This window comes from Macrotis lagotis, chromosome X, assembly GCF_037893015.1.
Source record: "Macrotis lagotis isolate mMagLag1 chromosome X, bilby.v1.9.chrom.fasta, whole genome shotgun sequence".
Taxonomy (NCBI): Eukaryota; Metazoa; Chordata; class Mammalia; order Peramelemorphia; family Peramelidae; genus Macrotis; species Macrotis lagotis.
In genome coordinates, this window is record NC_133666.1 from 683,974,262 (window position 1) to 684,001,940 (window position 27,679).

The window sequence follows — 27,679 nt, forward strand, 5'->3', positions numbered from 1 at the left end:
TGTCTCTGTCTATTGGATTCTTCTCTACTTCCTCCAAATATATCCATGTCTCCCCATCCTTAAAAGACCCTCGCTTGATGGGTCCACCCCCTACAGCTACCTCTCCTTAGCTAACCTCCATGGGTAAGCTTTCCCTCTCTTCTAAATCCTCAACAATCTTGCTTCTGATATCATCTTCAATGTCAAAGTCACCAGAGGCCTCTCAAAAACCTAAATGTTCTCTTAATTATCAAACTTAATGAAAGGTCTTCTCTCAGTCCTCATCCTTCTTCACCTCTTTGATGGATCCCTCTCTTTTCCAGTTTTCAGGATGCCCCTCTCTCCTGGTCCTCCTTCTACCTATCTGATGGTTCCTTCTCTGTCTCTTTTTCCTGGATTTCCCTCCAGGTTATATCCAATAATCTTATGTGACTCCCAAATTTCTGTCTTGCTTCTCTTCTCCCCCATACTATGTTGCTCAATGATCTCCTCCACTCTCAAGGGTTCGACTCTATCTCTATACAAATGATCCTCAGATCCAGTCTCCCATCACCAACATCCTGTGGGCATCTCAATTTCAACACACCCAAATAGAACTCATTTCCTCCCCCAACTCTCCCCTTTCCCTACATCCTTATTCCTACCAAAGATAGCACCATCTTCCCATTCTCTATCACCCAAGCTCACCCGCAGGTGTCATCCTCACCTTCTTCCTCTCTCCTTCTCTCTCTCTCTCCACCCCCCACACAGTCAATCCTACCTTCACCACAGCTTTCTTATTTGTCCCTTTTTCTACACTCAGTTGCTTACCCTGACGCAGGCACTTATCACTAAATACCAGGACTGCAGTCCAACCACACTGGCTTCTCAACATATTTTACCCAGAGCCTTATATGTCCTGCCCATTTAAACAAGTTGTCCCTCCCATACATGAGATGCCCTCCCTCCTGACTTTTCCCCCTTCCAATATTGAGTTTCTTTTAAAGTTTTGCTCATGGGTCCCCTTCACCATGCAACCTTTCCTGATGCTTCCAGCTGCTGCATGACCCTGAGTAAGTCATTTCACTGCTGTAAAATCTATAAAAATCCCCCAAATTAGATTATTTTACATAGATCTTATATTATATATTAGATATAATATTTGATTGAATCTAATCTTCCTGAGGGCAGAGGCCACTTCATTTTTGACTTTTGTATTCTTGGGGTCTGGTACATAATAAATGCTTATTAATATGTCTACTTTTGGTAGATACTTATATGCACATACCATTTCCCTTGAGAGAATATAAGCTCCCATTTCATTCTTTCTCTTTGTATCCTCAGGACTTAGCACAGTATTTAGTATACAGCAGGTGCTTAATAAAACTTTATTTGATTGACTTACATATACAAGAGATATACAGGTTATAGTAAATGTTAATAATTTCCCCAAAAATGGAGCCGCTAGGTGTTACAGTGAATATAGACCATTAGCCTAGGAGTGAAGAGAATCTGAGTTCAAATCCAACCTCACATACTTGTAATAACTTTGTGATCCTGGACAAGTCACTTAAACCCAACTGCCTCAAAAAGATTTAAAAAAAAATTTTTTTTTAAGCTTCAAAGCACATTTCCCCCCCCCCCACTTTATTTTTCTTAAGGTTCCGCTATCTTTTTGGGGGGAGGGGGATTATGTTTACTTTCACAAGATTATTGTTAGTAATGTGAAAATAAATAAATCATGAAAAAAATAAAAATTTAAAAAAGTTTTAAGCTTTAATAGTGGGGGCGGCTACGTGGCATAGTGGATAAAGCACTGGCTTTGGAGTCAGGAGTACCTGGGTTCAAATCCAGTCTCAGACACTTAATAATTACCTAGCTGTGTGGCCTTGGGCAAGCCACTTAACCCCGTTTGCCTTGCAAAAACCAAACCAAACCAAACAAAAAAAAAGCTTTAATAGTTTGAGACTTCTAGGACACTATGCTTATACCTCTATATGTTTATACAGTCTTCCCTGTTAGAATATAAACTTCCTGGGGCAACTAGGTGGCACAGTGGATAGAGCACCAGCCCTGGAGTCAGGAGGACCTGAGTTGAAATCCAACCTCAGACACTTAATAATGACCTAGCTGTGTGGCCTTGGGCAAGCCACTTAACCCCACTGCCTTGGGAAAACAAAAACAAAAAACCTTAAAAAAAAAAGAATATAAGCTTCCTGGGGGCAAGGACTGTTTTATTCTTTGTTTTTTTTTTATTCCCCATATCTAGTCCAGGATCTGGCAAGCAGAAAATAGTTAATAAATGCCTACTGAGTGTCTTTTCCATCTTCTATCCTAGGGTAGCTTAGATAATGTTAGGGAGGAGTTTTTGGTTTATCTATCTGAATAATAGCAAAAGGAACTTGCTTAAACAGTAGTAAATACGAATTATTCCCCTTAGGGTCTTAGAGAGTGGGGGCTCAGAGAAGGCAGGTAACTTGCCCAGGGTCATAGAGCAAGGCTGTTAAGACTTTTCTCTCTCCTTGCCCAACATCACCATGAGCAGAGCCAGATTAGAAACAAGGTGCTTCGAATGCCAGCTCTCCTTGTGTGGAATAGAGGACAAAAAGCCAGAGTGAGTGGCTGTGTCTCTCAGCTGACTCTGCTAGCCCTCTGTGCCCGCCTGGAAGGGCTGCAGACACTGAACCTGCTAGAAGCCCGCATGGCCCCAAGAACTAGGGACTCAGGCTCAGGGGAAGGAGGCATCAAGAGCTAGAGACATTGGCAGGCTGCAGGACAAATGTTTTTGCCAGGCTGTCCTGTATTGTTTGGCGGACAGGCGTGGGCTGTTCTCAGGCCGAAGGAATGTCCAGAAACATTTCAGACAATGTGGGACATTCATGGTGAGGGCCGGCCAGAGACCTCAAATTCATGCTGAAGGGGAGGGGCGGCAGGGCCTTGGACAGGTCCACTGTAGCAGGGTCCAGGAGCCAGAGGACCTGAGTGTGAATCTGAGCTCTGCCCCTTAGGTCCTGAATGACCAGGGATAAATCACTGCCATTGGATTTGGACTAAATCTCCTCATCTATAAAATCTGGGTCATAAGATAACAGCTACCTCATTTTAGATAGACTCAAGCATTAAAGCATTGGGCCAAGAGTCAGAAAGACCCAAGTTCAAATCCAACCTCAGACTTTCACTAGCTGTGTGACCCTGGAGAAGTCACTTTACCTCTCCCTCACTTTCTTCAGCTGCTAAATGGGGATAACACCCCTACCCTCCTGGGATTATTGTGAGGACCAAATCTGCTAAACACTAAGCACATCACCTGGAAACAGTAGGAACTTCATAAATGCTTGTTTCTTCCCTTCCTTCATAAGGGTTTTGTGAGAATTAAATAATTTATTAAATAAATGCCACCTCCTGCTACTATTATCAAGATTATTCCATATTATTACTATTATATAAAGGTGAAGCTCAGTTTGTATAAATATCAGCAATAATATTAACAATTATTATTACTATTATTTATTCTGGTTCTAAATCATTCTTCCTAATGACCTCTGGATTGAGCAAACTGTGGCTCCCATGGTCTGGGACAGGGAAACCAGAACACTCAATAAATAACATTTGGCAAGAATTAAGTGCCTACAGTTTACCCAGTGCTGGAGACAGACAGACAGACACACACACACACCACAGACCCTGCCCTCAGAGGCTTACATTCTATTGGTATGGGGAAGGGGAAGTGCAGGACCAGCATGGTGATACTATATTTAGATTTTATTATGGATGTCATGTTATTTCAGTCATGTCCTACTCTGTGACACCATTTGGGGCTTTTTTTGTAAAAGATACTAGATTGATTTGCCATTTCATTCTCAGGAAACTGAGGCAAATAGAAGTTAAATGACTTGCCCAAGGTCACCCAGGCAGGAATCATCTGGGGCTGGATTTTAACTCAGGTCCAAAGCCAGCACACTGTCCATTGCGCCACCTAGCTGCCTGCAGGCAGAAGTCCCGAGTTCCAGTTCTGGCTTGACCCCTTCACTCCTGTGACTTTAAGCAAGAAACATCACTTCTGTGGCCCTCAGTTTCCCCAAATCTGTAAAAATGTTAGCATCCCCTCCCCCGTCACAGGATCACTGAAAGGAAAAGTGTTTTGTAGCCTGGAAAACATGAGCAAAATGTGAGAGGATGACGTGAGAATCATGACTTCTATCACAAAGGAACTGCCCCAATCACGAGGGCCAGCCAGAAACAACAGGCCCCAATGGGAAGTGGTTGGGAAACAATGAACTCATTCCAAAGCCAGATTGTCCCAGTTCTGCTCCTTCAGGCCTCTGAGAAGACAAAGCATGGAAAGAGAAGAGCTCAAGAGTCCCAGGTTCTAGTCTGACCTCTGCCAGGAAGGGGGGGGGGTGGGTCCACAAACAGACTATTTCTGCCTCTAAATCGAGAGTGGGGGGAACCTCCGGCCCGAGGGCCATAGTAGTCTGGCCAACTTGCCAAGGGGACTAGAAATTCAATAAATTCAGTAGCTTCTTGACTAAATATAGCTCGTGAATGATGTTATAAATATCCAAATGGTGCTTGGTAGAAAAAAAGGTTCCCTACCCCTGCTCTAAATGGTGAGTACGTTCAATAAAACAGCCTTAACGTTCTAGAAATAGAATCCTCTTCATCTTTTCTCAGATGTCACTAGCAATATAGTGGGAGGGAGACTGGGAGAATCTTGGGTCACTTCATTTCATGAATTAGGAAACTGAAGTCCAGAGAAGGGAAGACAGCTGGGGCCAAGACAGAAAACAAGATGTCTCTGAGAAAGAGGGGAGTGGGGAGGAGGATGGGGAGAGAAGATGTAGGGGACCCATGAAGGAAGGACTACATTAGTTCCCCAGTTTCTGACAGTGAGGGGCCTCTCGCCTGACCTAGGCTAGCTCATCTGCTCTGTGCGGCAGCCCCTGGCATCCCCTCCCTGTCTCTTCTTCCCAGATTTATGTAGGCCATCAAGCTCCTTCCTACTAATCTCCAGACTCACTCAATCTCCAGTGATTCATTTTCTGCTTTCAAACTACGTGCCTGGGTCTCTCGTCTGCTAAAACAAACCTTTCACTATCCTCTGCCATCTTGTCGAGTTATCGATTGTCTTAGATTACTTGAAAAGGCAACCTACACTTGCAGCCTCCTTTTCTTGCCTGAGAACTCTCTCTCCTTCATTCTCTGAAATCTGGCTTCCAATCGAACCACTCAACTGAGACTGTTCTCAGCAAAGGGACCCAAGCAAGGCCCTCTTAATGGCCAAATCAGCTGGCGTATTCTCAGCATCTCACCTTTCTCAAGTTATCTGCTGATTGGATGCTGCCCATCACCTCCTAGCTTGCTCCTAGCTCTCCTCCCATCTGGCTGAGCCCTCCTTCTCAACCTCCTTTGTTACCTCGTCTACATCACACTCCCAAAATGTGGCTGCTCCCCGGGCTCCCTTCTCTCCTCCCTCTACACCCTTCCTCTTGGGAACCTCATCAGCTTCTGTGGGTGACTCCTCTAATGGATGATTCCTGGTCATCTGCATTGCCTGGCCCCCGCCTCCCTTTGCCAGGATTCTTAGACCTTACTACCCTGTGTAGATCCTTTGACAAGGTCTCTTGGCTGGACCAGGAGCAAGACTCTTAGCCTCTTGACTATATTTAAGCAGGGACTGTTTCATTCTTTGTCCTTGTATGTCCAGTGCTAGTATGAAGGTATTCAGAAGGTGATTAATAAATGCTGGTAATTTTTTTTTGGGGGGGGGAGAAGTCAGAAAACAGACCAAGGGGTAGTGACTGGAAGCTAAGGGGAGGATTTATGCTTGATGTCAAGAAAAAACTTTCTAACACTTAGAGCTGCCAGAGTACAGGAATGTACCTTCAGCATTGGGACATTCATTGCCTGTTTTCAAGTGCCTCCCAGTTCTGACTTTCCCTGTTCTAAGACCTCCTAGTTTTGACATCCCCTGTTCTAAGGCCCTCCCACCTCTGATCTTCCCAGTTCTAAGACCCTTCCTTCCCAGCTCTGACATCCCCTGTTCTAAGACCCCTCCCAGCTCTGACATCCCCTGTTCTAAGACCCCTCCCAGCTCTGACATCCCCTTTTCTAAGACCCTTCCAGCCTTGACATTCCATGATCCTTGACCCAGGACTCCTTCACTCTCATAGATTTTTGGACCTTGGGGCATCACACTCTAAAACCAGATGGTGCTTCTGCCAACTGAATGGGATTTTACCATTTCCTCATAGACCCTGGGTGACCCCCCCAGAAGACCAAGATACAAGGGCTGATTAGGAGTGATTATGAGGACAGGAAGACAGGAGAGGGGGGCACAATACCCAGGATAACTGTAGCACTCCTTGAAACCAGAGGGAGGTGAGGAAGCCCACTTTGGGAACAAGTGTCTCCCCATTCATGCCCTCCCCAGGCTGGGCAAGAGAAGCTGGGTGCTACAGCCCAGTCAGGTTAGAAATCAGCATCCTGCTCTCAGCCTTGTAGGAGAGGGTGGTCTGTGCCAACCTCACAGTTCAGCTGGCAGGAGGGTACCACTAGCTACGCTGGGGAGTTGGTCAGGCACTCACTGGGGGTACAAAGTCAAAACCAGAACCACACCTGCCCTGCCTAGGGAGTCTAGCTTCTAAGGTGGGGGGTTGGGGGTAAATGTAAGCAGGTTGGGGCTCCCAGAATCACAGATTTAGTGCTGGAAGGGACTACTGAGGTAACGATTCCAAAATACTTTATTTTACAGATTTGGAAACTGGGACCCAAGGAGGAAGGTCTTTGTTCAAGACCCACCCCCCCCCAGCAAGCAGCAGAAACACTCTGCCTCAAGTCCTCTTCTCACTGTCCTAAACTGCTTCCAAGTGCCCCAAAGGAGGCCTTTGTTAGTTAGATGAATGAGTAAGGAGAGCCAGAAGATAGCAGGGAGCTCACCCTGCGCGCGCACACGCGTGCACACACACACACACACACACACACACACACACACACTTCTAAACAGCTTACAAATCCCCTCCCTTTTAGCAGCCCCTTTAGGGAGGGATGGAAGTGATCATTTTACAGACTAGAGAATTAAGATTCAGAGAGATGAAGGCATTGATTTTTTCAAAGGCAAACATTAAATAAAATAGCAGGGTGTGACTTGCAGCCAGGCCCTAGGACCCTAAGATTTTAGATTTTAGAGTTGGAAAGACTCTGGGAGACCATCTAGTCCAGTCCCCTCTTTTTTTTTACAGATGAGGAAACTGAGGCCTTGGAAAGTGAAGCAAATACAAATTAAGAGACTTGCCTGGGTCAAAAAGCTAACAGGAGAGGTGAAGTCCAGGGTCAGCAGTGGGATCTCTCCACTGGACTGCACATGGGGCAAGGCTAGACTGAGTCCTGGGATGCTTGTCTTGGGTCAAACCTAGGGGCTTAGAGGTGAAGGGATCACAGATCTGGAGTAGAAGGAGGCTCAGAGGCCAGGGTCCCGAAGCCCTCCCACTCATTTTACAGATGAGAAAACTGAGGCTGAGACGGGTCAAGTCAAGTCTGGTCAATGACTGTTTATTAGGGGTTTCCTTGGATGCAGGTGCCATGAGCCAGGTCGGTCCTTCTGTCTTCTCTCACGGCTTCCTGATTCTCTTCATTTTAAGGATGAGGAGGCTGAGTTGAAGTCAAAAGACTGGAGCTAGTCAGAAGGATGTTTGCAAAGGTCAACAGCTGAGATGATGATGATGATGATGACGATGATGCTTCATTCTCAAAGAACACCACAACATCAGGGAGGTGATGCTATGACAAGCATGTGAATTGGATCTGAGTGAGGAGAGGAGGGGCTGGGCTAAGTCACCAGTCTCATTTTCTCCTCCAGAGCCATCTGGGTCCAGTGCCACATCTAAATAAGGATGACTGCAGAGGGCCCTGGATGTGAGGCAGTCAGGGTTCAGTGGCTTTCCCAAGGTCACACAGCTAGTAAGTGTCTGACGGCAATTTGAACTCAGCTCCTCTGACTTCAGGACCAGCATTTTGCCCATTGCACCACCTAGCTGCATGAATTCTGACCCAAGAAGTCTGAAAGGTCCGATTCTTCTGCTGAGGTGGGGGTGGGGGGTGGGGCTTTAGGGAAGGAGTTGCCAGGAAAGGTCAAGGGCTGAGCCTGGCTTCATTCAGAGGCCATGTGCTGACTCTTGGGCACAGCTTGCCATGCAGCTGCCAGTTGGGATAAATTATCCATGGAACAGAACATATTCACTCCTAACACACTCTGATCAGACAACAAGAGTCCTTAAAAAATAACCCCCCCCAAAAAACCAGCCATCCAAACCCACAAACCATTCCAAAAATAGCTGTGCTTAAAAAAATGTAAACAAACTGATATTTCCCAGGGACAGAGTCTGTTCTTGACTCCGTTCCTTAGTCTGGCCTCGAGACAACAGGACTCGGGATACGTCGGTGGGGAAAGGGGGGGAATAGTGAAACAAGAATAGCGAAGGGCCCCAGGATTGTGCCGCAGCACCAGGGACATTTAACCTGGAGACGACAAGAGTCTGGCAAAACATGAGACCTGTTTTCAAGTGGGGATGTCATGGAAAATGATGAGGAGGAGGAGAACAAGTTTCCAGAGTGTTTCACAAATACAGCCCCATTGCATCCTCACAATATTCCTCTGGAATCCAAAGCATCTTTCCAATGACTCTAGAATTCTATCTTTCTTGGATTCCAATGCAATATCATCATTATCACCAGCAGCAGCAGCGTCATTTTCATTACTATTCCCATTTTTACAGTTGCAGAAACTGAGGCAGACAAAAAAGTTCATCTAATCCCTTGCACCACACTCTGAGTGTTAAAGATACAAAGACAAGGGGCAGCTAGTTGGTGCAGTGGATAGAGTGATGCCCTTGGAATCCAGAAGGCCTAAGTTCAAATATGACCTGAGACACTTATTGACTGTGTGATCCTGGGCAAGTCACTTAACCTCCAAAACAAAGACAACTTAAAAAAAAAAAGAAAGAAAAAATAAAAGTCTCTGCTTTCAAGAAACTCAAAGTCTACTGTGTATGTCCCTCTTTGTGTGTGTGTGTGTGGGGGGCAGGAGTCAGAGCAGGAAGAGTTGGGAGGGACAGAGAGGGAACAGAAGGAACACTGGTTCGGCAGACAAAAGACCTGGGTTCAAATTCTGACTGATGCATTATCTTATGTGACCTTTTTAAAAAAAAATTTTAAATGTTATTTATTTAAGGCAATAGGGTTAAGTGACTTGCCTAAGGTCACACAGTTGGGCAATTATGAAGTGTCTGAGGCTGGATTTGAACTCAGGTCCTCCTGACTCCAGGGCTGGTGCTCTATCCCCTGCACCACCTAGCTGCCCCCATATCTTATGTGATCTTGAATGAATCCCTTCACCTCTATGGGTCTCTCTTTTCTTGTCTATAAAATAAAGTTCCTCTAAGGTTCCTTCCAGATCTAAATCTATCGTCCTGCCCTCCCAAGTCATTTAATATCCCTAGACCTCAGTTACCTCATCAGTAAGATGTGGATAATAACAGTAGCCACCTTGAAAGGTTGCGAGGATTAAATGAGACAATTTTTTTAAATGCTTAGGCAGGAGGTGCTTAATAAATTCTCCCTCCCTTAGCCCCAGGTCCTTTCCTTTGCATGGATGTCTCATCATATATGATCTCACAAATGTGATCAGGGATGGAAAGAGCATTGAAAACCTTAGCCACGTGGACAGACAACGGATATGCAATGCAAGCAAACACATCGACTTCTCACTCAACATCCTTGGGCACAGTATGTCCCAGCTGGTGTCCAGACACAAGGGTGAGTTAATGAGTCCTGTTGGACGTCTGACAAGACCTTCTCTAATCACAGACACTGAGTTTCAGCTCACCCTTAGAAGTGAGTTTAAATTCCAGTGGGGTCAACTTAACCATGTTCCTTCTCTTCTGGCCATAGCAACAGGTGGATAATACTATTGTCAGTGAAGCTGCTGAAGTTGGGGATTAGTTTTGTTTTTCCTTGAGATGCCATCACAGTTAGAAAGCTGATCTTAAATTCAAATCCCTTACCCCTGCTAAAATCTCCCATATTGGAGTTTAAATTTTTTTTTTATTTATTTAAAGCAATGGAGTTAAATGACTTGCCCAAGATCACACAGGAAGGCAATTATGAAGTGTCTGAGGCCAGAACTCAGGTCCTCCTGACTCCAGGGCTGGTGCTCTATCTACTGCACCACCTAGCTTCCCCCATAATGGAGTTTTAAAAATGAAAACGCAACCAACAAAAAAAGATTCTCTCCCCTTAACTACACCTCGTCCCCCCAGTACTATAGAGTTGAGAGACATGGAAATAAGGCTGCTCCCCCCAAAAGCAAAGAGATTCCTTAGAACATCTAGAGAAGGAAGTGCAAGATCAGGGCTGAATTCTTGGAGTCTTGTAATTTTAAATAAACCTCAAAGAACAAGAAAATCTCTTAAAAATGACCAGCAAAGGGAACAGGAGTCTGGCCCATACAATTCCCAGTTCTTTGTTCCCTAAAAGCCTTAGAATCCAAGAATTTAGAATCTTAGACAGCTCAGGAACATTGGGTCTTAAGAGTCTAGAATGCTTAGCATCTTAGAAATTCTAGAATCTAGAACCACTTGCCACCCAACCTTTGGAAACAAGGATTGATGATCTCAGAATTCTAGAATTAGCAAATGCTTGATAATTCAAGAAATCTAAAATTCCAGAATCATTCGATGTTTGCTTTGCAATTCAAGAAAAGTAGAATTCTAGACTAGAATGATGGACAACTGAGATTTAAAGAAATGCAGAATTCTAGAGTCTAGAACTGGAGACAGTCAAATGGCACCATAGTGGCTAGAAGGTGGGGCCTGGAATCAGGAAAACCTGAGTATACAAGCTCTGTGACCCTGGGCAAGTCATGTCACCCTGTTTGCCTCAGTTTCCTTCCCTGTAAAGTAAGCTGGAGAAGAAAATGGCAAACCACTCCAAGAAAACCAAAGTTGGACATGTGGAGTCAGACACAACTGAACAACAATAATATTGGAATCTAGAAATAGTAGATGCTTTAGAATCAAGCAACACTGAATCCTAGAATCAAGGATAGGTAACCAAAATGCAGAGAATTACAGTCTAAATTATTATCAGTCTTTGCCATCTAGGTCCTTTGATATGGAAAATTTATCACTTTAGAATCCTAAAAGTATATAATCCTAGAGCTTAGATTTTCAGCAGTGTCCAATCCAGAACCTTTGACCAAAAAAACTCCTCACCATCTTAGAATCCCAGAATCTATATTATTAGATACCCCCCCCAATCTAGAGTCAACATACACAAAAAAGCAACAAAACAAACAAAAACTCCAACCCTCCCCATCCTAGAATCCTAAAAGGAGAGAACCTAGAATTTTTAGCAGGAACCTCCTTTCCCCTCCAATAACCTAAAATCATTAAAATTTCCACAAGGACTCAGATTCTTAAAATCTTGCTAACACAGAATCCTAGAATTCTATGCATCTAGAATCTAAGAAATTAAGATCAAAGCCCATGATTTTTTTTAAATTCCAAAATCATAAAACCTCCAGTCCCTAAAAATCCAAGAAGCAGACTTAAGATCCTTGAAATCAGAAAGAGTTCTAGAAGATATCCTGATGACCAACTGCGTGCCTTAGCTATTTTCAGCAAAACAATGATCTAAGACAACTCTGAAGGACTTTGGATGAAAAATGCTATCCCTGCCATTTCAAGAACTAGGCTAGTGTCTGAATATAGATTGATTCTGTTTGTTTTTGCTTTGTTTTGGTTTTTAGGTTTTTGCAAGGCAAATGGGGTTAAGTGGCTTGCCCAAGGCCACACAGCTAGGTAATTATTAAGTGTCTGAGGCCGAATTTGAACCCAGGTACTCCGGACTCCAGGGCCGGTGCTTTATCCACTGCGCCACCTAGCTGCCCCTGAATATAGATTGAAAGAGACTTTTTTTAAAAATTTTTTTCTTTGGGGCTTTTTTTTGGGGGGGGAGTATTATATTTTCTTTCACTATATGATTATTATAGAAATGTTTTGCATCATATGTGTATAATCTATATTAAAATGCTTGCCTTCTAAATGACAACAGAGAAAGGGAGATAATTTCATACAACAAGATTTTCTTTTAGGTTTTTTATTTTTATTTTTTTGCAAGGCAATGGGGTTAAATGACTTGCCCGAGGCCACACAGCTAGGTCATTATTAAGTGTTAGAGGCCAGATTTGAACTCAAGTACTCCTGACTCCAGGGCCAGTGCTCTATCCACTGTGCCACCTAGCCACCCCTATACTCCAAGTTTTAAAAATGAATATTAATTCAACTGAGATTAATATATAACATGAAACCAAGGTAAACACTAACAGAATGCCTTCTGTGGGGAGGGGGGAGGGAAGTAAGAATGGGGGCAAAATTGTAAAACTCAAAATAAATAAAATCTTTCTTTAAAAAATGAATGTAAAAATTGCTTTACATGTAACTGGGGAAAAATAAAATATTAAATATTTTTTTTTTAAAAGAAGAAAAAGAATATGCAGTCCTAGAATTTTGGACTCAAAAGACCCAGAGTCTTAGATTCTGAAAAATAGAGTTTTCTGCATTGTACCACTGCTAGAAATCTCAGAAAGGAAAGAGGTTCTTGGAACACTAGATTGCAGAATCTTGGGAACACAGATGGTGAGACAGTTTTCCTAGGAACATCAACTCCTTAGGAGTCATCCGGTCTACTTCCCTGTTTCCTGGCCCATGAACTGCATCTCTCATATTCCCCCCCACACACCAGGTTCCAGAGATAGGATCTGGGGGGAAACTGGAGGGGAGGGGAATCCCATCCTGGTCCTACTCTTTTAAGACTGCAAGATATATTGCCTAGCTGTGTGACCTTGGGCAAGTCACTTAACCCCATTGCCTTAAATAAAATATTTTTAAAAGGCTGCAGGATATAAATGGTAATAATTTCCAATTAGGACTGGAATCCTTAGAACCTGTGCAAAAACAGTAACAAAAGCACAGAACTTACGATTCACAGGCTTTGTTATTTACTGTTATTAATTCTTTGTAAGACTTTGGCCAATGATAACAATAATAAAACTTTAAGGAATTTTAAAATTATCATTTTAATTTAAATAAAACTATTATTTTAAATAATTTAAATAAAATTGTTTTTAAATAAAATAAAATAATTTTAATTTAAATAAAAATGTTATTTTGACCAATAATTAAAATGATTTTTAATGGTCATAATAATGGTTTGAAGTTTTCATATTACATATAGTGTATAATTTGAGTATCACAGTAACCAGATAGTATCATCCCCATTTAACAGATGAGGAAACTGAGGCAGGCAAGAGTTAAGTGACTTGCTCAAGGTCACATAGCTAGTGTCAACGGTGGGATTCAACCTCATATTCAATAGATTCCAAGATTAGAACTCTAGCCACTGCAGGGGCGCTACCTCTCAATATTCTTCCTCACTAATGAAGGGTGAGGTCTTCCAGTTGTAATCTATGTTCTTCAGTGACTCTCCTCTCTGGGCTTTGGTGTCTTTATCTATAAATTAGGTGGACTACTCAAGAAGTCTTCTCTAGTTTTAAATCTAGGATCCAAGAGGTTTAAAGTCCAGGTTTCAAAAAGAAAAGGGGGAAATGTTAGAAAGAGATCAGTTAAAAGTTTTTCCTAAATTCATAGGACCTGGAAGTGACAAAGGAAGAGTAAAGTCCAGGCCTGAGGCCACTATCCTGTGGCCCCTCACCTGCTCTGACAGTATCACACCATTTCTCCCCAAACACTGACTAGTCCCCTACAGGAAGGTAGCCAGAACTTGGCTGTCAGCAGGACCATCTGCTTCCCAAGTGCCTGTGGGCAGCAAGGATGCCAGCCTTTAAAAGGTATATTCAGGAGCAGATAGTGACACAGAGAAGGAAGGAAAAGAAAAGAAGGAAGAAAAACAGAAGCAGGTTTCTCTCTAGGGTGAACTGCTTTTCAACAACAAGTGATTAAAGAAATTGCCTAAACTCTAAATTATTCTACCAGAATTTGCATTTTACCAGGCTGGGGGTATTCTCCCGAGTCCAAAGTTAAATATTCCTTCACTTGTCACTGAGAAGGTAGGTTCTGCCCTGATAAAGAGGAAATCCCAAACACTACTTACACCCGCCTCCCCATTTCAGCATTTATTATGCACCTACTACATGATAAGCCAAGCTTGGAGTCAGGAAGATGAACCAAAAAATTAAGGAAGTCTCTGCGGCCTACTAGGCAAACTGCAAATGAACAGAGGTTAACAAATTCAGAATGTACTAAAAGCTAACACTAAGACAGTTTAAGAGGGAGAATGGGTTAATAAGGGATGGGACTCAGGAAAGGCTTCATGCAAGAACTAGAAACTTGAGCCTGGCAAAAGAAATGAGAGGTGAGGGGAGACCATCTGCCCAAAGGTTCACAGGAATGGCTGGCTCGTAGGAGACCCAAACTGGTTGTGTGACCTTCACCAAGCTCTTTCCCTCTCTGGCCCTCTCAGGAAAATGAGTGGACCAGATGGCCTACTGAGGTCTCTTCCAGTCGGAAATCAAAGTTCCCAACCAGCCAGCTGGACCCATGAGAGCTATGTTCAAGGAAGTAATAGCAAATAAGATGGGCAGAGTGGAAGGTAGCCAATCAACCCTGATTGATTAATCACTTAAGAGTCAGGGGCACAAAGAAAGGCAAAAACACGACCTCTGCCCTCCAGAGCACTCATTCTAATGGGGAGACAACACACACACACACACACACACACACACACACACACATATACACAGTATAAATAGTGGGTAACCTCGTCTTTGGGAGATATATGAGGGCAGAAGGGCAAGACTTCCTAAAGAAGGTGAGATCTGAATGAAGTCTGAAGCTAGGAGAGTTAGCTAGAGGGAAGCAGAGTGGAAAAAGCCCAGGTCAGAAGACTCATTTTCCTGAGTTCAAATCTGACCAAAGACAAGTTACTAACTGTGTAGGTCATTGGTTGAGTCCTGAATGGCTTAGAGTGAAGGTAAAATAGCATTTTTTTCCTGTTTTGGTCAGAAACCCTAAGGGTCTTCCCCTCCCAGATAGATTTTTTTTTTTGGACTAGGTAAATGAGGCCATTCATTTCATTTCCACTTTTACTGTGCCTAGAACACAGAATGGATGTTTCCTTGGTCAAACTGAGACCTGTTAAAGACCTTTGCTTAAAAAGGCCAAGGTCTCTTCTGTAACCAGGGTCACATCCAGTCATCCTGATCCATATTTGGCACTGAATCCAGATGGTTCCAGAGGAAAAGTGAGGCTGATGACTTTGCACAGCCTTGTCTCTCTTAGATCCAATTCATTTGCATGTCATGGCCTCACATCCCTGATGTCATGGTCTTCTTCGAGACTGAAGGACAAACTAACAAAAGCAGTGTGACCCTGGGCAAGTCATTTCACCATTTGCCTCAATTTCCTCGTTTGTAAAATGAGCTCAAAAAGGAAATGGCAAATTACTTCAGTTTCTCTGCCAAGAGAAACCCAAATGGGGTCATGAAGAGTTGGCCGCGATTGAAAGGGTTGAACAACAACAGCATATGTAAGATCCTGTGCTAAGCTGAGGATACAAAAAAGCAAAAGGGGGCAACTAGGTGGTGCAGTGACTAGAGCACTGGCCTTGGAGTCAGGAGGACCCCAGACACTGCCTTGGGCAAGTCACTTAACCCCATTGCCTTACAAAAAACCAAAAAGGCAAAGGCAGTCCTTGCTCCAAAGGGTGTGTCAATCCATTTCCCTAAGAGTCCACTCCTCAGTCACATGAAGGTCCAAACTAAAATATCCATCCCTGGTCACCACTCCCCTAACAGTTTGCCCCTTAAGGGCAGAGACCTTCATTTTGCTTCTTCATCCCCTAAGGCTTAGGATGGTACCTAGCACATAACAGCTCATTCATTCATCCATTCAGCAACACCTCCCAGATGTCTTGGTCCTTTTTTTTTTCTCTAGGTTTTCATAAGGCAAAAGGGATTAAGTGGCTTGCCCAAGGCCACACAGCTAGGTCATTATTAAGTGTCTGAGACCGGATTTGAACCCAGGTACTCCTGACTCCAGGGCCGGTGCTTTATCCACTACGCCACAACCACCAACACTATTCATGAAATGACTTAACCAATGTCATTCAAGGTATGGAATCTAGAACCCAAGTCCTAAACTGAAAATAGAGTACCTCTCCCATGTTTCTTTCATATTAGTTTTCAAGATGAAGAATCTAAGGCCTAAAGAGTTTAAGTGATGTGTTCAAAAGTCACAGGGAGAAAGTAGCCTTGACCCAGGTATCCGGAAAGCCTAAAGGGGGAAAGAGATGGGAGGGGATGGCCTCCATATACTTAGTTTTGGGGGGGTTGGGGGAGGGAGTATTTCCCTTTTCTCAGCTTCAATTTCCTCTTCTGAGAAATGAGGGGATTTTTAGTTTTAAGCTTTACAGTTTAGAGAACAAGGCCACCATCACCGAATCACAGGGTTCAAATGATAAAGTACCGGTTGTCATTTCTTCCTTTTTTTTTTTTTGTTTTGTTTGAAATCAAACTTGTTAGTGAAGGGAGGTCATTTAAAAGCAAAAAATAATGCTCTGAAATGGTGAGGCTCCTTTAGCATATGGGTTGGTCAAGATGGCCCCCGAGGTCCTTTCAGCCTCCAGTTCTGTGATTCTGATGAGGCAAGGCCAAGAAGGACAGGTCGAGACTACCCAAGGGGTTCCAATCCCCAGTAAACTACTGGTGCGATTAGGAGAAGACACCAAAGCCAGACTCCAGAGGGGTGTTAGGACCGAGTGTATCAGAGCTCAGGAGGGTAGAAAGGGGGCTGTAGACCATGGAAGGTCAGGGCTGGGAGGACCCAAAGTCTGCCCACCCTGGGCTCGGGGCCCACTATCCACAGCTGTGCTGATCAATAAGGAGACAAAGACAGGCAGCAGAAAACCTCAAGGAGACCACAGTCTAATGCCAGGCTTGGAACACACAAACAGTTCTGTAGAGGAGGAATCCAGGAGGACAGAAAAGGTACCAGTTTCCTAGTGAAGGGGAGATGATTTTAACTGGGACTTGAAAGAGGCCAAGGGGGGGGACCAGGAGGGAGAGATGAGGAGGAAGAGCCTTCTGGGTCCAGAACTTCTATCTAGTGAAAATGAGCAGAGTCAGCAAACGGAGCATCTGTCTTGGCCAAGAACAGTCAGGAGGCCAGAGTCATGAGTAAGGAAGACGTAAGAAGACAGGAAAAGCAAGGAACAAGGGAGGGAGAGCTTTGGAATCCAAAAAAAGGGCCTTATATTTGATACTGGAGGGAATAAAAGGTAGTCTCTGGAGCTTACTGATTAGGTGAGGGACATGGTCACACTTGTGATATAGAAATTACACTTGGCAAGCTAAGTGAGGGATGGCCTAGATCGAATGGCAGAGCTGGGAGGGGGCTTAGAACAGGGGCTGTCAGGGCTGGGAGGGTCATGGAACAAGGGAAGGTCAGAGCTGGGAGGGCCTCAGCGGTCATGGAGTCTATCCCCTCACTTTACAGATGAAGAAAGGGGGATTTCTAACTGACTCACATGGAGCATCAGATAGTCAACTTGCCCAGCTACAGGTTTTTCTACAATTCCTCCTTCTCTATTAAGATCAGGACATTCCCAAGCAGATTTCTGTTTTCCTATGCTCCAGTCTCCACCCTCATTCCCATATAGTAAGTCATCAAGGAAGTCCCTCATCTCTATTACGGTCCATTACTGCCCCCCCTTGGAAACCTCCGTGTTCCAAGACTCCTGGTTCTTCACCATCTCTGAACTCCCAGGGGAGCCCAAGGGTGGGTGGGTGGGGTGGGGTAGGGGTGGGGTGCTAATCCTGGAGTCCAGAGTTCCTTCACTGAAAATACAGTCTAGGCAAAGGAAAACAGACTGTAATGATGGCCTAGCATCAACTTGTGCAGGAGAGTCAAAAATATTTTCCATGCAAACTTGACAACAAAGATAATTTTCCCCATCCCTGAACACACAGACAGACAGACAGACAGACAGACACACACACACACACACACACACACACACACACACAAACCCCAGGCAGACCTGGCTTAATTACACAAATTTTCACTGCCATCTTCAATGCACTGCCAACCTCAGAGTTCTAAATACATTCTTCCAAGATCTGGATTTAGAGAAATAAAGCCTGGATTCAAATTTCACTTCTATTATTCTGTAAATGACTCTATAAATGTCACAGAAGGTCATTTCTGGCTCTCCATATGTAATTCTCACAGAATAAAAACCAGTTTTTCCTCAGACCTTCAGTCTCAGACAGTTGGGCAAGGGGGTGGATAGACTGCTAGGCTTAGAGTCAAGATCAACCACTATTTGCTTCAGTTTCCTCAACTATAAAATGGGGATTATGTAGCTCAAAGGGCTGTTGTGAGGATCAAATGAGATAATACTTGTAAGAAGTTCCTAGCACATGGCCTTGTACACAGAAGACCCTATATAAATTCTCTTCTTTTCTTTCCACTATTATAGGATTTCAGACCTAGAGCTAGATGGGATTTTATTGTTATTTAATCATTTTTCAGTCCTGTACAACTCTTTGAGACCCCACTTGTGGTTTTTTGGCTGAGATACCAGAATGGCTTGCTCATTTTACAGATGAGGAAACTGAGGCAAATGGGGTTAAGTGACTTGCCCAAGGTTACACAGCTAGTAAGTGTCCGAGGAAGAGGAGTCTTCCTCATTACTGGCCTCCTAGCACTCTACATTATGGTACCACCTAGCTGCCCTGGATTTGAGGAGTCAACTAATCCAGCCCTTTCACTTTACAGTGCCCATCACATACTCACATTTAGTAATTACCGGTTATTGGCTGATTTAATTGATTGGAAGTCACCTAGTCCAACACACATTTTACAGAAGTTAAGTGATTTGCCCACGGTCATCTGAACATAGGTAGGAGTAGAGCATCATCCTAGCTCTGGAGGCAGTGGGGCTGGGAAAGTATTTAGTCCAGATTCCTCATTTTACAATGAAGAAGCTGAGGCCCAGAGAGGAGATAAGGGCTTCTTGCCTCACCTCCTTCCTCTGCACCACACTGACTCTAGTCTTTTTGGTTCCCAGAGCACCGATCATAACAAAGCTTGAGACTTTTAGAAAACAAACCAACACCCAAACCACAGGGCAAGTCCCACTGCCCAAAGGAACACATACTTGTGTTCCTCTGTTAGCAAATATGATAATTAGAGGCTACATCTCAATTTTTTTTGTTTGCTTGTTTCGATAAAAAGGGTGGTTAAGGTTGGGTTCTTCCTAACCCAGGAAATGCCAAGAGCTAGGTTACATTTTTAGAGATTTTCACATGAAGAAGTGTCCCTGGTGAACTGAACAAGGCCATCCATGGCAGACCCAGGTCAAGCTTAGTCTTGGAATCCTGAGATTCCAGAACCAATCAAGGCAGGAGCAAAGGGGAATGATGCCATTTCACCACTTACCTGAGATTTAATTTTCGGTCTTCATCGCTGCCAACCTCCTGAAAAGAGAGAAAGAGAGAAAGAATGAATGAGAGAGAGAAAGAAGAATCAGGTGGCAGGTGCCACCCCCTTACTCCAAATTATCACTCAGTGCTCAGGAGTAAAATCTTAGGTGCTGGCTACAGAGAATGGGGGTCAGGAAGACCAAAGTTTGAATCCTGTCCCAGACCCTTCTCTAGGCCTTGGTGTGTATTCAACTGGAAAATGAAAGGGCTGAACTCTGACTCTAAAGGTCTCCTAAAAAACTTTTGTCTGGCATTCAAGGCCTTCCTCAAGCTGGCATCCCTTCCACACCCTTTTCCTACAATACTCACTCTCTATACCTACTGATATTCCAGAAGGATCCTTCATGGCCCTTCCATGCTCTATGCTAACAGATACTACCTATCATGGCACCCTGGACACCTTTCAAAGATGGCTCAGCTATATCATTTGGCTGTAGAAAAATGTTTTTATATTTTTATTTCCCCACCAAGTAAGTCATTTCCTTGAGTGTAGGAACCATGTTTTATCTAAACTCTTACTCTCTGTTATGGCTAGAGCAAGGGCTTTGCACAGTGGGTGTTTAATTGATTTTTGTATTTGTAAAGAATCATGGAGACTGAGAGCTAGAAGGATCCTTAAAACAGAGAACCTCCGAGGTAGGGGGAGCCTTAGAACAGAGAACAGAGCTGGGAGAGATTTTGGAAGAGAGAATGTCAGTGCTGAGAGGGGCCCTGAGATGGAACAGATCAAAGATTCCCAAAATATACAAATGTTTTAAGAGCTTCCTCTTTATCCCTATGATGATAGTTGTCAACTATTAAACGAGAAAATATAAGAAGACTTGTACTGGAGGACTCAATAGCCCTTTAAAATGAAACTATTTTATTCAGCATAAAAATATTTCTATTTCTTTGAAAAATGGGGTGTGTGTGTGTGTGTAAAACATTACTTATTCAGTCTACCTTAATCCTAAATCACCTGATGGTTTGATTGGCATATGGATGTACTCAATGATGCTTTATGAACTCTATCACTCTCACCCTCATCTAGAGCCTACCCACCCCCAGTTCCAGAGTTCAGGACCAAAGATTAGGAATCAATAGCGCCAAGGCAGCTAGGTGAGGCAATGGATAGAGCAGGGGCCCTCGTATCAGGAGGACCTGAGTTCACATTTGACCTCAGGCACTTAATAATTACCTAGCTATGTGACCTTGGGCAAGTCACTTAACCTCACTGCCTTGCAAAAAACAAAACAAAAAAGGAATCAATAGCAGAGTCTCACAATCCTCTTGAATGATGTGGAAACTGAGGCCCATGGAGGGAATTATTTCACCAAAAGTTTACCCTGAGAGCACCTGATCTGCCAGATTTCTGCCTGTTCCTGCCCCACTAAATCCACAAGTGCCCCTATTTCTAAGGAGTTATTCATTTCTCATCCTATTACTAGTCTACCAATCATCTGAGTAACTGCCAAGAAATACCATTCAGTGCTGCCATGGGGGCCCCTGGGTGGCACCATAGTACAAAGAGCACAAGACCTCCAGTCAGGAAGATCTGAGTTCTAATATAGCCTCAGACACATAATAGCTGTGTGATCCTGAGTAAGTCACTTAACTTCTATTTGCCTCAGTTCCTCATTTGTACAATGGGGACATATCAGAGAAGGAAACAGTAAATCAGTCCAGTATCTTTCCCAAGAAAATTCCGTGGACAAATCCATGAGTCATCAAGTCTGATACAACTGAACAAGCTGGGCTTGGAGTCAAGACGATCTGAGATCAAATTCTGCCTCATATTCTTATTGGCTATGTGACCCTGGTCCACTCTTTGACCTTCAGTTTTCTCATTTTTAAAATGAAGGGCATAGACTCATACCCTTGATTTGCAAATCTCTCCTTTTTTAAGTAGAACTTGCAATCAAATGCAAGGTCATTTATTCTAAATTCAGTGAATTTTTCCACTGTCCATTGCCCATAAGCAGAATTTGGACTGATCAAGGCCTTACCAGGAGGTGGCAATCATATCAGCAATACAAGAGTGACAGGAATGGACAAAGCCCTGACTGACCTCTCCTTCCTTCTCAATGTCAAGCCCTTGATGAACCAGTTCAATTTGATATCATCTTCCATTCTCAAATCATTTGCTGTGATGTCTTGTATAATCAAGCCTTCTCAAAGGCCAACTCTGGATTATAGCCTCAAAAAGCCCTCTCCTGATCTATCCAATCCCACAAGATATATAAATGTAGATGTACATGTAGATGTAAATATAGATATATCCACATAGAGGTTAATGTATATTGTACATTTACACATATACACCTATATATACCCCTATCTTTTGAGAAGGTAAGAAATGTAACATCAATTATACATGTGAGATAATACAAAATATATGTCCATATTAGCAATGTGAGGGGGGGGAAAGAAAAATGAGATAGTGAAAAAATAATGCTTCAATTATACTCAGATTCCATCAGTTCTCTCTCTGAAGGTCTACAGTATTTTTCATCTAAGTCTTTGGAATTGTCCTGAATCATTGGACTGCTGAAAATAGTTAAGTCATTCACAACTGATAACCATTAGAATATTTTTGTTACTGTGTACAATGTTCTCTGGTTCTGCTCACTTCACTTTGCATTAGTTAATATAAGACTTCCAAAGTATTTCTGAAACCATCATACTTGTCATTTCTTATAGAGCAGTACTCCATCACAGTCAGGACAACTCGTTCAGCTATTCCCCAGGTGATGAGAATCCCCTCAATTTCCAATTCTTTGACCCCACAAAAAAACTGCTATAAATATTTTTGATAAATATATACTTTTCGCTTTTCTTTGATCTTTGGAATACACACCAAGTAATGTGCATGTTGGGTCTGCATAGTATTCCCTTTGGGTATAGTTCCAAACTGCTCTCCAGAATGGCTTGGACCAGTTCACAATTCCATCAACAATCCATTAGTGTCCTAATTTTCCCACATCCCCTTCATTTGTCATTTTCCTTTTCTGTCTTATTAGTCAATCAGATAGGGTGTGAGGTATCCCCTCACAGTTGCTTTCATTTGGAATTTCTCTAATCAATAGCGATTTAAAGCATATTTTTCATTTGAAGATAGTTTTGATTTCTTCTTCTGAAGACTGCCCATTCATATCCTTTGACCATCTGTCAGTTGGGGAATGATGCCAATGATCTCTTAATTGCCAATTCTAATAATAGTCTTTTATCAATTCTCATTCTTCTTGACCACTCACTGTTGATCATCTTCTTTTCCTTGATAGTTTCCTCTCTCTGGGTTTTTGGAACACGATTCTGTCCTGGTTCTCCTCTGATCTATCTGAAGTCTCCTCGTCTGGACCATGGCTTCTAACCACAGGTGTCACACAGGGCTTTGTCCCAGGCTTCTCTTCTTCCTTTATATTACTTGTCTTGGTGATTTCATCACCTCAAACCTCTCAGATCAACTTAAACAGCCCTAATCTTTTCCCCTGATCTCCAGTGCTGAATCTTCAACTGCCTACTTGAACTGGATGTTCCAAAGACATCTGAAACTCAACCAAAACAAAACTCACTTTCTTTCCCCCTAAATCCTTCCCTCTCCTCTCCCCTTCCATATTACCATCAAGGCATCACCATTTTCCCAATCCCTCAGACTCACAACCTAGGAGTCATCCTGGGCTCCTCACTATCTCTCACCCCCATGTTGTTTGCTCTAGGTTTACATACATAAACCTACCACCTAGAATGTTTCATAGTTCACATCTCGGTGAAGCTGGGCCATTACCTTCATCTGTATTGGGTCTCTCATCGGTCCCACCGTGGGGGCAGCTCTCTATTTCAAAATTGCAACATCTCTGGTCAGTTTCACCATACTACTATATCTCTCTGGTCAGTTTCACCATACTGTATCTATCTCTGGTCAGTTTCGCTATACTGTATCTATCTCTGGTCAGTTTCACCATAATACATATACATACATATATATATTTATCTGGTCAGTTTTGCCATACTACTCTCTCTCTCTCTCTCTCTCAATACATATATATATATATATATATATATATATATATATATATATATATATATGTCAGTTTCACCATATTATACGTATATCTCTGGTCAGTTTCACCATACTGCATATATTTCTGGTCAGTATATATATATATCTCTGGTTAGTTTCGCCATACTACTATCTATCTCTATCTCTCTCAATACATATATATATATATATATATATATATATATATATATATATATATATATATATATGTCAGTTTCACCATATTATACATATATCTCTGGTCAGTTTCACCATACTGCATATATTTCTGGTCAGTATATATATATCTCTGGTTAGTTTCGCCATACTACTATCTATCTCTATCTCTCTCAAAATACATATATATATATATATATATATATATATATATATATATATATGTCAGTTTCACCATATTATACATATATCTCTGGTCAGTTTCACCATACTGCATATATTTCTGGTCAGTATATATATATATCTCTGGTTAGTTTCGCCATACTACTATCTATCTCTATCTCTCTCAATACATATATATATATATATATATATATATATATATATATATATATATGTCAGTTTCACCATATTATACATATATCTCTGGTCAGTTTCACCATACTGCATATATTTCTGGTCAGTATATATATATCTCTGGTTAGTTTCGCCATACTACTATCTATCTCTATCTCTCTCAAAATACATATATATATATATATATATATATATATATATATATATATATATATGTCAGTTTCACCATATTATACATATATCTCTGGTCAGTTTCACCATACTGCATATATTTCTGGTCAGTATATATATATATCTCTGGTTAGTTTCGCCATACTACTCTCTCTCTCTCTCTCAAAATATATATATATATTTATGTCAGTTTCACCATATTATACATATATCTCTGGTCAGTTTCACCATACTGCATATATTTCTGGTCAGTATATATATATCTCTGGTTAGTTTCGCCATACTACTATCTATCTCTATCTCTCTCAATATATATACATATATATATATATACATATATATATATATATATATGTATATATATATATGTCAGTTTCACCATATTATACATATATCTCTGGTCAGTTTCACCATACTGCATATATTTCTGGTCAGTATATATATATATATCTCTGGTTAGTTTCGCCATACTACTATCTATCTCTATCTCTCTCAATATATATACATATATATATATACATATATATATATATATGTATATATATATGTCAGTTTCACCATATTATACATATATCTCTGGTCAGTTTCACCATACTGCATATATTTCTGGTCAGTATATATATATATCTCTGGTTAGTTTCGCCATACTACTATCTATCTCTATCTCTCTCAATACATATATATATATATATATATATATATATATATATATATATGTCAGTTTCACCATATTATACGTATATCTCTGGTCAGTTTCACCATACTGCATATATTTCTGGTCAGTATATATATATATCTCTGGTTAGTTTCGCCATACTACTATCTATCTCTATCTCTCTCAAAATATATATATATATAATGTCAGTTTCACCATATTATACATATATTTCTGGTCAGTATATATATATCTCTGGTTAGTTTCGCCATACTACTATCTATCTCTATCTCTCTCAATATATATACATATATATATATATATATGTCAGTTTCACCATATTATACATATATCTCTGATCAGTTTCACCATACTGTGTGTGTGTGTGTGTGTGTACATATATATATATATATTATCCGGTGAGTTTCACCATACTACTATATATATCTCTGGTCAGTTTCACCTGGGTGAAATCCCCTCGGCTGGGGTTGGCACAAAGCCCGCAAGAGGGTCAGCAGGCCTGAAGTCTCCCCCTACAGCAACCCATCCTCCACTCATCCACCAAAAGGATTTTCATACTATTTTCATCGAAGAAGATTGACAACCATTCCATCCAAACAAACATTGAGACTATTACATGTCAGACACTGCTAGGTGCTGAGCAGCCAGAATTAGCTCCTTCCTTCAGGGCGCTCCCAGTCTAATAGGGAAGACAACTTGCAAACAGAGAAACTGGAAGTAGTCAAAAGGACAGACAACTCCCTTTCCTTGATATATTTAGATTGACAAAGCCCTTCAGTCCCCACTGCCCAGTCTGAGAGGTGGTCCAAGGCTTATCACATTCTGGCTTCTTAGTTGAAGAAATTGAGTTAACAAAGGAAGTGACTTGCCCATGGTCCCACACCTAACAAATGATAGGGCTGAGCTTTGAATTCAAGCCATGAGAATAAGGCTCATGATCTAGTGCTGACAGAAACCTCAGAAGGCTCTCAAGACCAACCCTCTTGTTTTACAGATGAAGAAACTAAGGCAGAGAGAGGGGAAAAGACTTGTCTAAGAAAGTAGTTCAAATCCCAGTAAAAATAGATTCAAATTCATGTCCTTTGATGTCAAACTCAATACTTTTACATGTAAAAAACCCCTTAAAATTGCCTTGAAAATCACCAAGATGTGAACTACGAAATATTCTAGGTAGTTTCATTTATGTAAAGCTAGAACAAACAATATTTATTATGCCTTAAAGGATTTCTGAAAGGTCAAGAATTATTTCTTCTTGGGCTCTGAAGTTATTTTTCTTCATTTTTTACCTCTGTACACAGAAAACCAGAAAGAAAAAAAATCCCCAACGGCTCAGTCCACTGGGGCTTGGCATATTCTGTCTGTCACACAGAGGTGTCCATTGAGAGGGGAAGGAGAAACCTGGAAAGCAGTGATGGCTGGGAGAGATGGGAGGCTGAACTGAGAGGGAAGCTGGCCCTGGGCACCGTGGTGAGAGGAGGAACAGGACACCCAGGCAGGGAGAGGCCAAGCTGCCCAGGGAGCCAAGCTAGGGACTTCATTCCAAGGGAGAATGCTGGAAGACCCAGTCGAGAGGAAAGTCACCCAAGCTTGGCACCTACTGCCTGGCCTGCTACACCCAGAGAAATGGGAAAACCTTGTTGGACAAAGAGAGTTGGACTTGGCGGCATAGGAACCCTGCCATTCGCTAACCTGTGGGACACTTGCAGAGTCCTTTCCCCTCCATGGGCCTCTTTGAAATGATAGGGTTGGATGAGGCCACCTCTAAAACTCCCTTTGGGCTCTAAAATGACTATTCTCTGACTAGCACTGTACTTAGCACATAATAGCATTAATAATTTTACTATGAATTAATAAAAATTAATAAATGTTTATTGAATTGAATTGATTATATTCTGAGCTCAGCTTATTCTCCTGGATTTGAAGTCAAAAGAACTGGGTTAGAATCCTAAGTCTCATGTTTGATCTGTACGACCTTGAGAAAGTTCCCTCTGCTATTTGTGGGCCTCAATTTCTCTATAAAATCAGGGGATTGGACTAAGTCATTCTGAAGGTCCCTTCAAGTTTTACCATGGATTAAGTTTCTCTCTACAATTGCAGAATGCTAGGGAATGCCTTGGATGTCTACTGTGCAATAAGCATCATGTCTATTTGTAGAAATTCTTATTTTTAAAAATTTAGCTCAGTTCAAACCTGCCCCCCCACCTTTTTTTTTGTCCAAACCTCTTCTTTCCCTTTTTTTTTGGTATCCCCAGTAATAAATGCCTTCAACTGAATGATTTCATCTATGTAGGGAAGTTCTGATAAGAAAAACATCCTCAAACAACAACAGATCAGCTCCTACTTTGAGACATAGAAAAGAGAAGTGAATTGTCCAAGGTCACATAGTCAGTTATGTGTCAGAGGAAAGACTTGAACCCAGATCTTCTCTGTCCAAATTACTCCAGGTGGTTTCACTTCAAACCCAGCCCCAGGAAAAAGACAGTAGCCATGGCTTGTCTCTCTCTCCCCTATGGCCATAACTGCATGATGTCACTCAGTCCGGATAAACAGGGCTGGGGGGAGGAACCAGAGAGTGAGGAAGGAGGAGAAGAGAGGGAGGGGGAGGGGGGAAAAGATAGAGGAGAGAGAAAGAGAATGAGAGAGAGAGTGAGGAGAGAATGTGAGAGAAAGAGAAGTGAGAAAGCAAAAAGAGAAGGAAGAGAAAGATAGAGAAGAGAAAATGAGACAGATAAAAGAGAAGAGAGAGAAGAGAGAATGAAAG

General features: G+C 42.0%; 1 protein-coding gene across 2 annotated transcripts in view; it reads right to left on the reverse strand.

The window, feature by feature from the left end:
- The window catches only part of SSH1 (slingshot protein phosphatase 1), a 102,441-nt gene that overhangs the window by 71,050 nt on the left and 3,712 nt on the right, over positions 1-27,679 (reverse strand). For both annotated transcript variants that reach the window (XM_074206079.1, XM_074206078.1), the window contains exon 2: positions 19,476-19,513. Coding sequence is in view for 1 of the 2 variants with exons in the window: in XM_074206078.1 (XP_074062179.1) it covers positions 19,476-19,513 (38 nt within the window). In the remaining variant the exon portion in view is untranslated. The remainder of the gene's footprint in view (positions 1-19,475; positions 19,514-27,679) is intronic.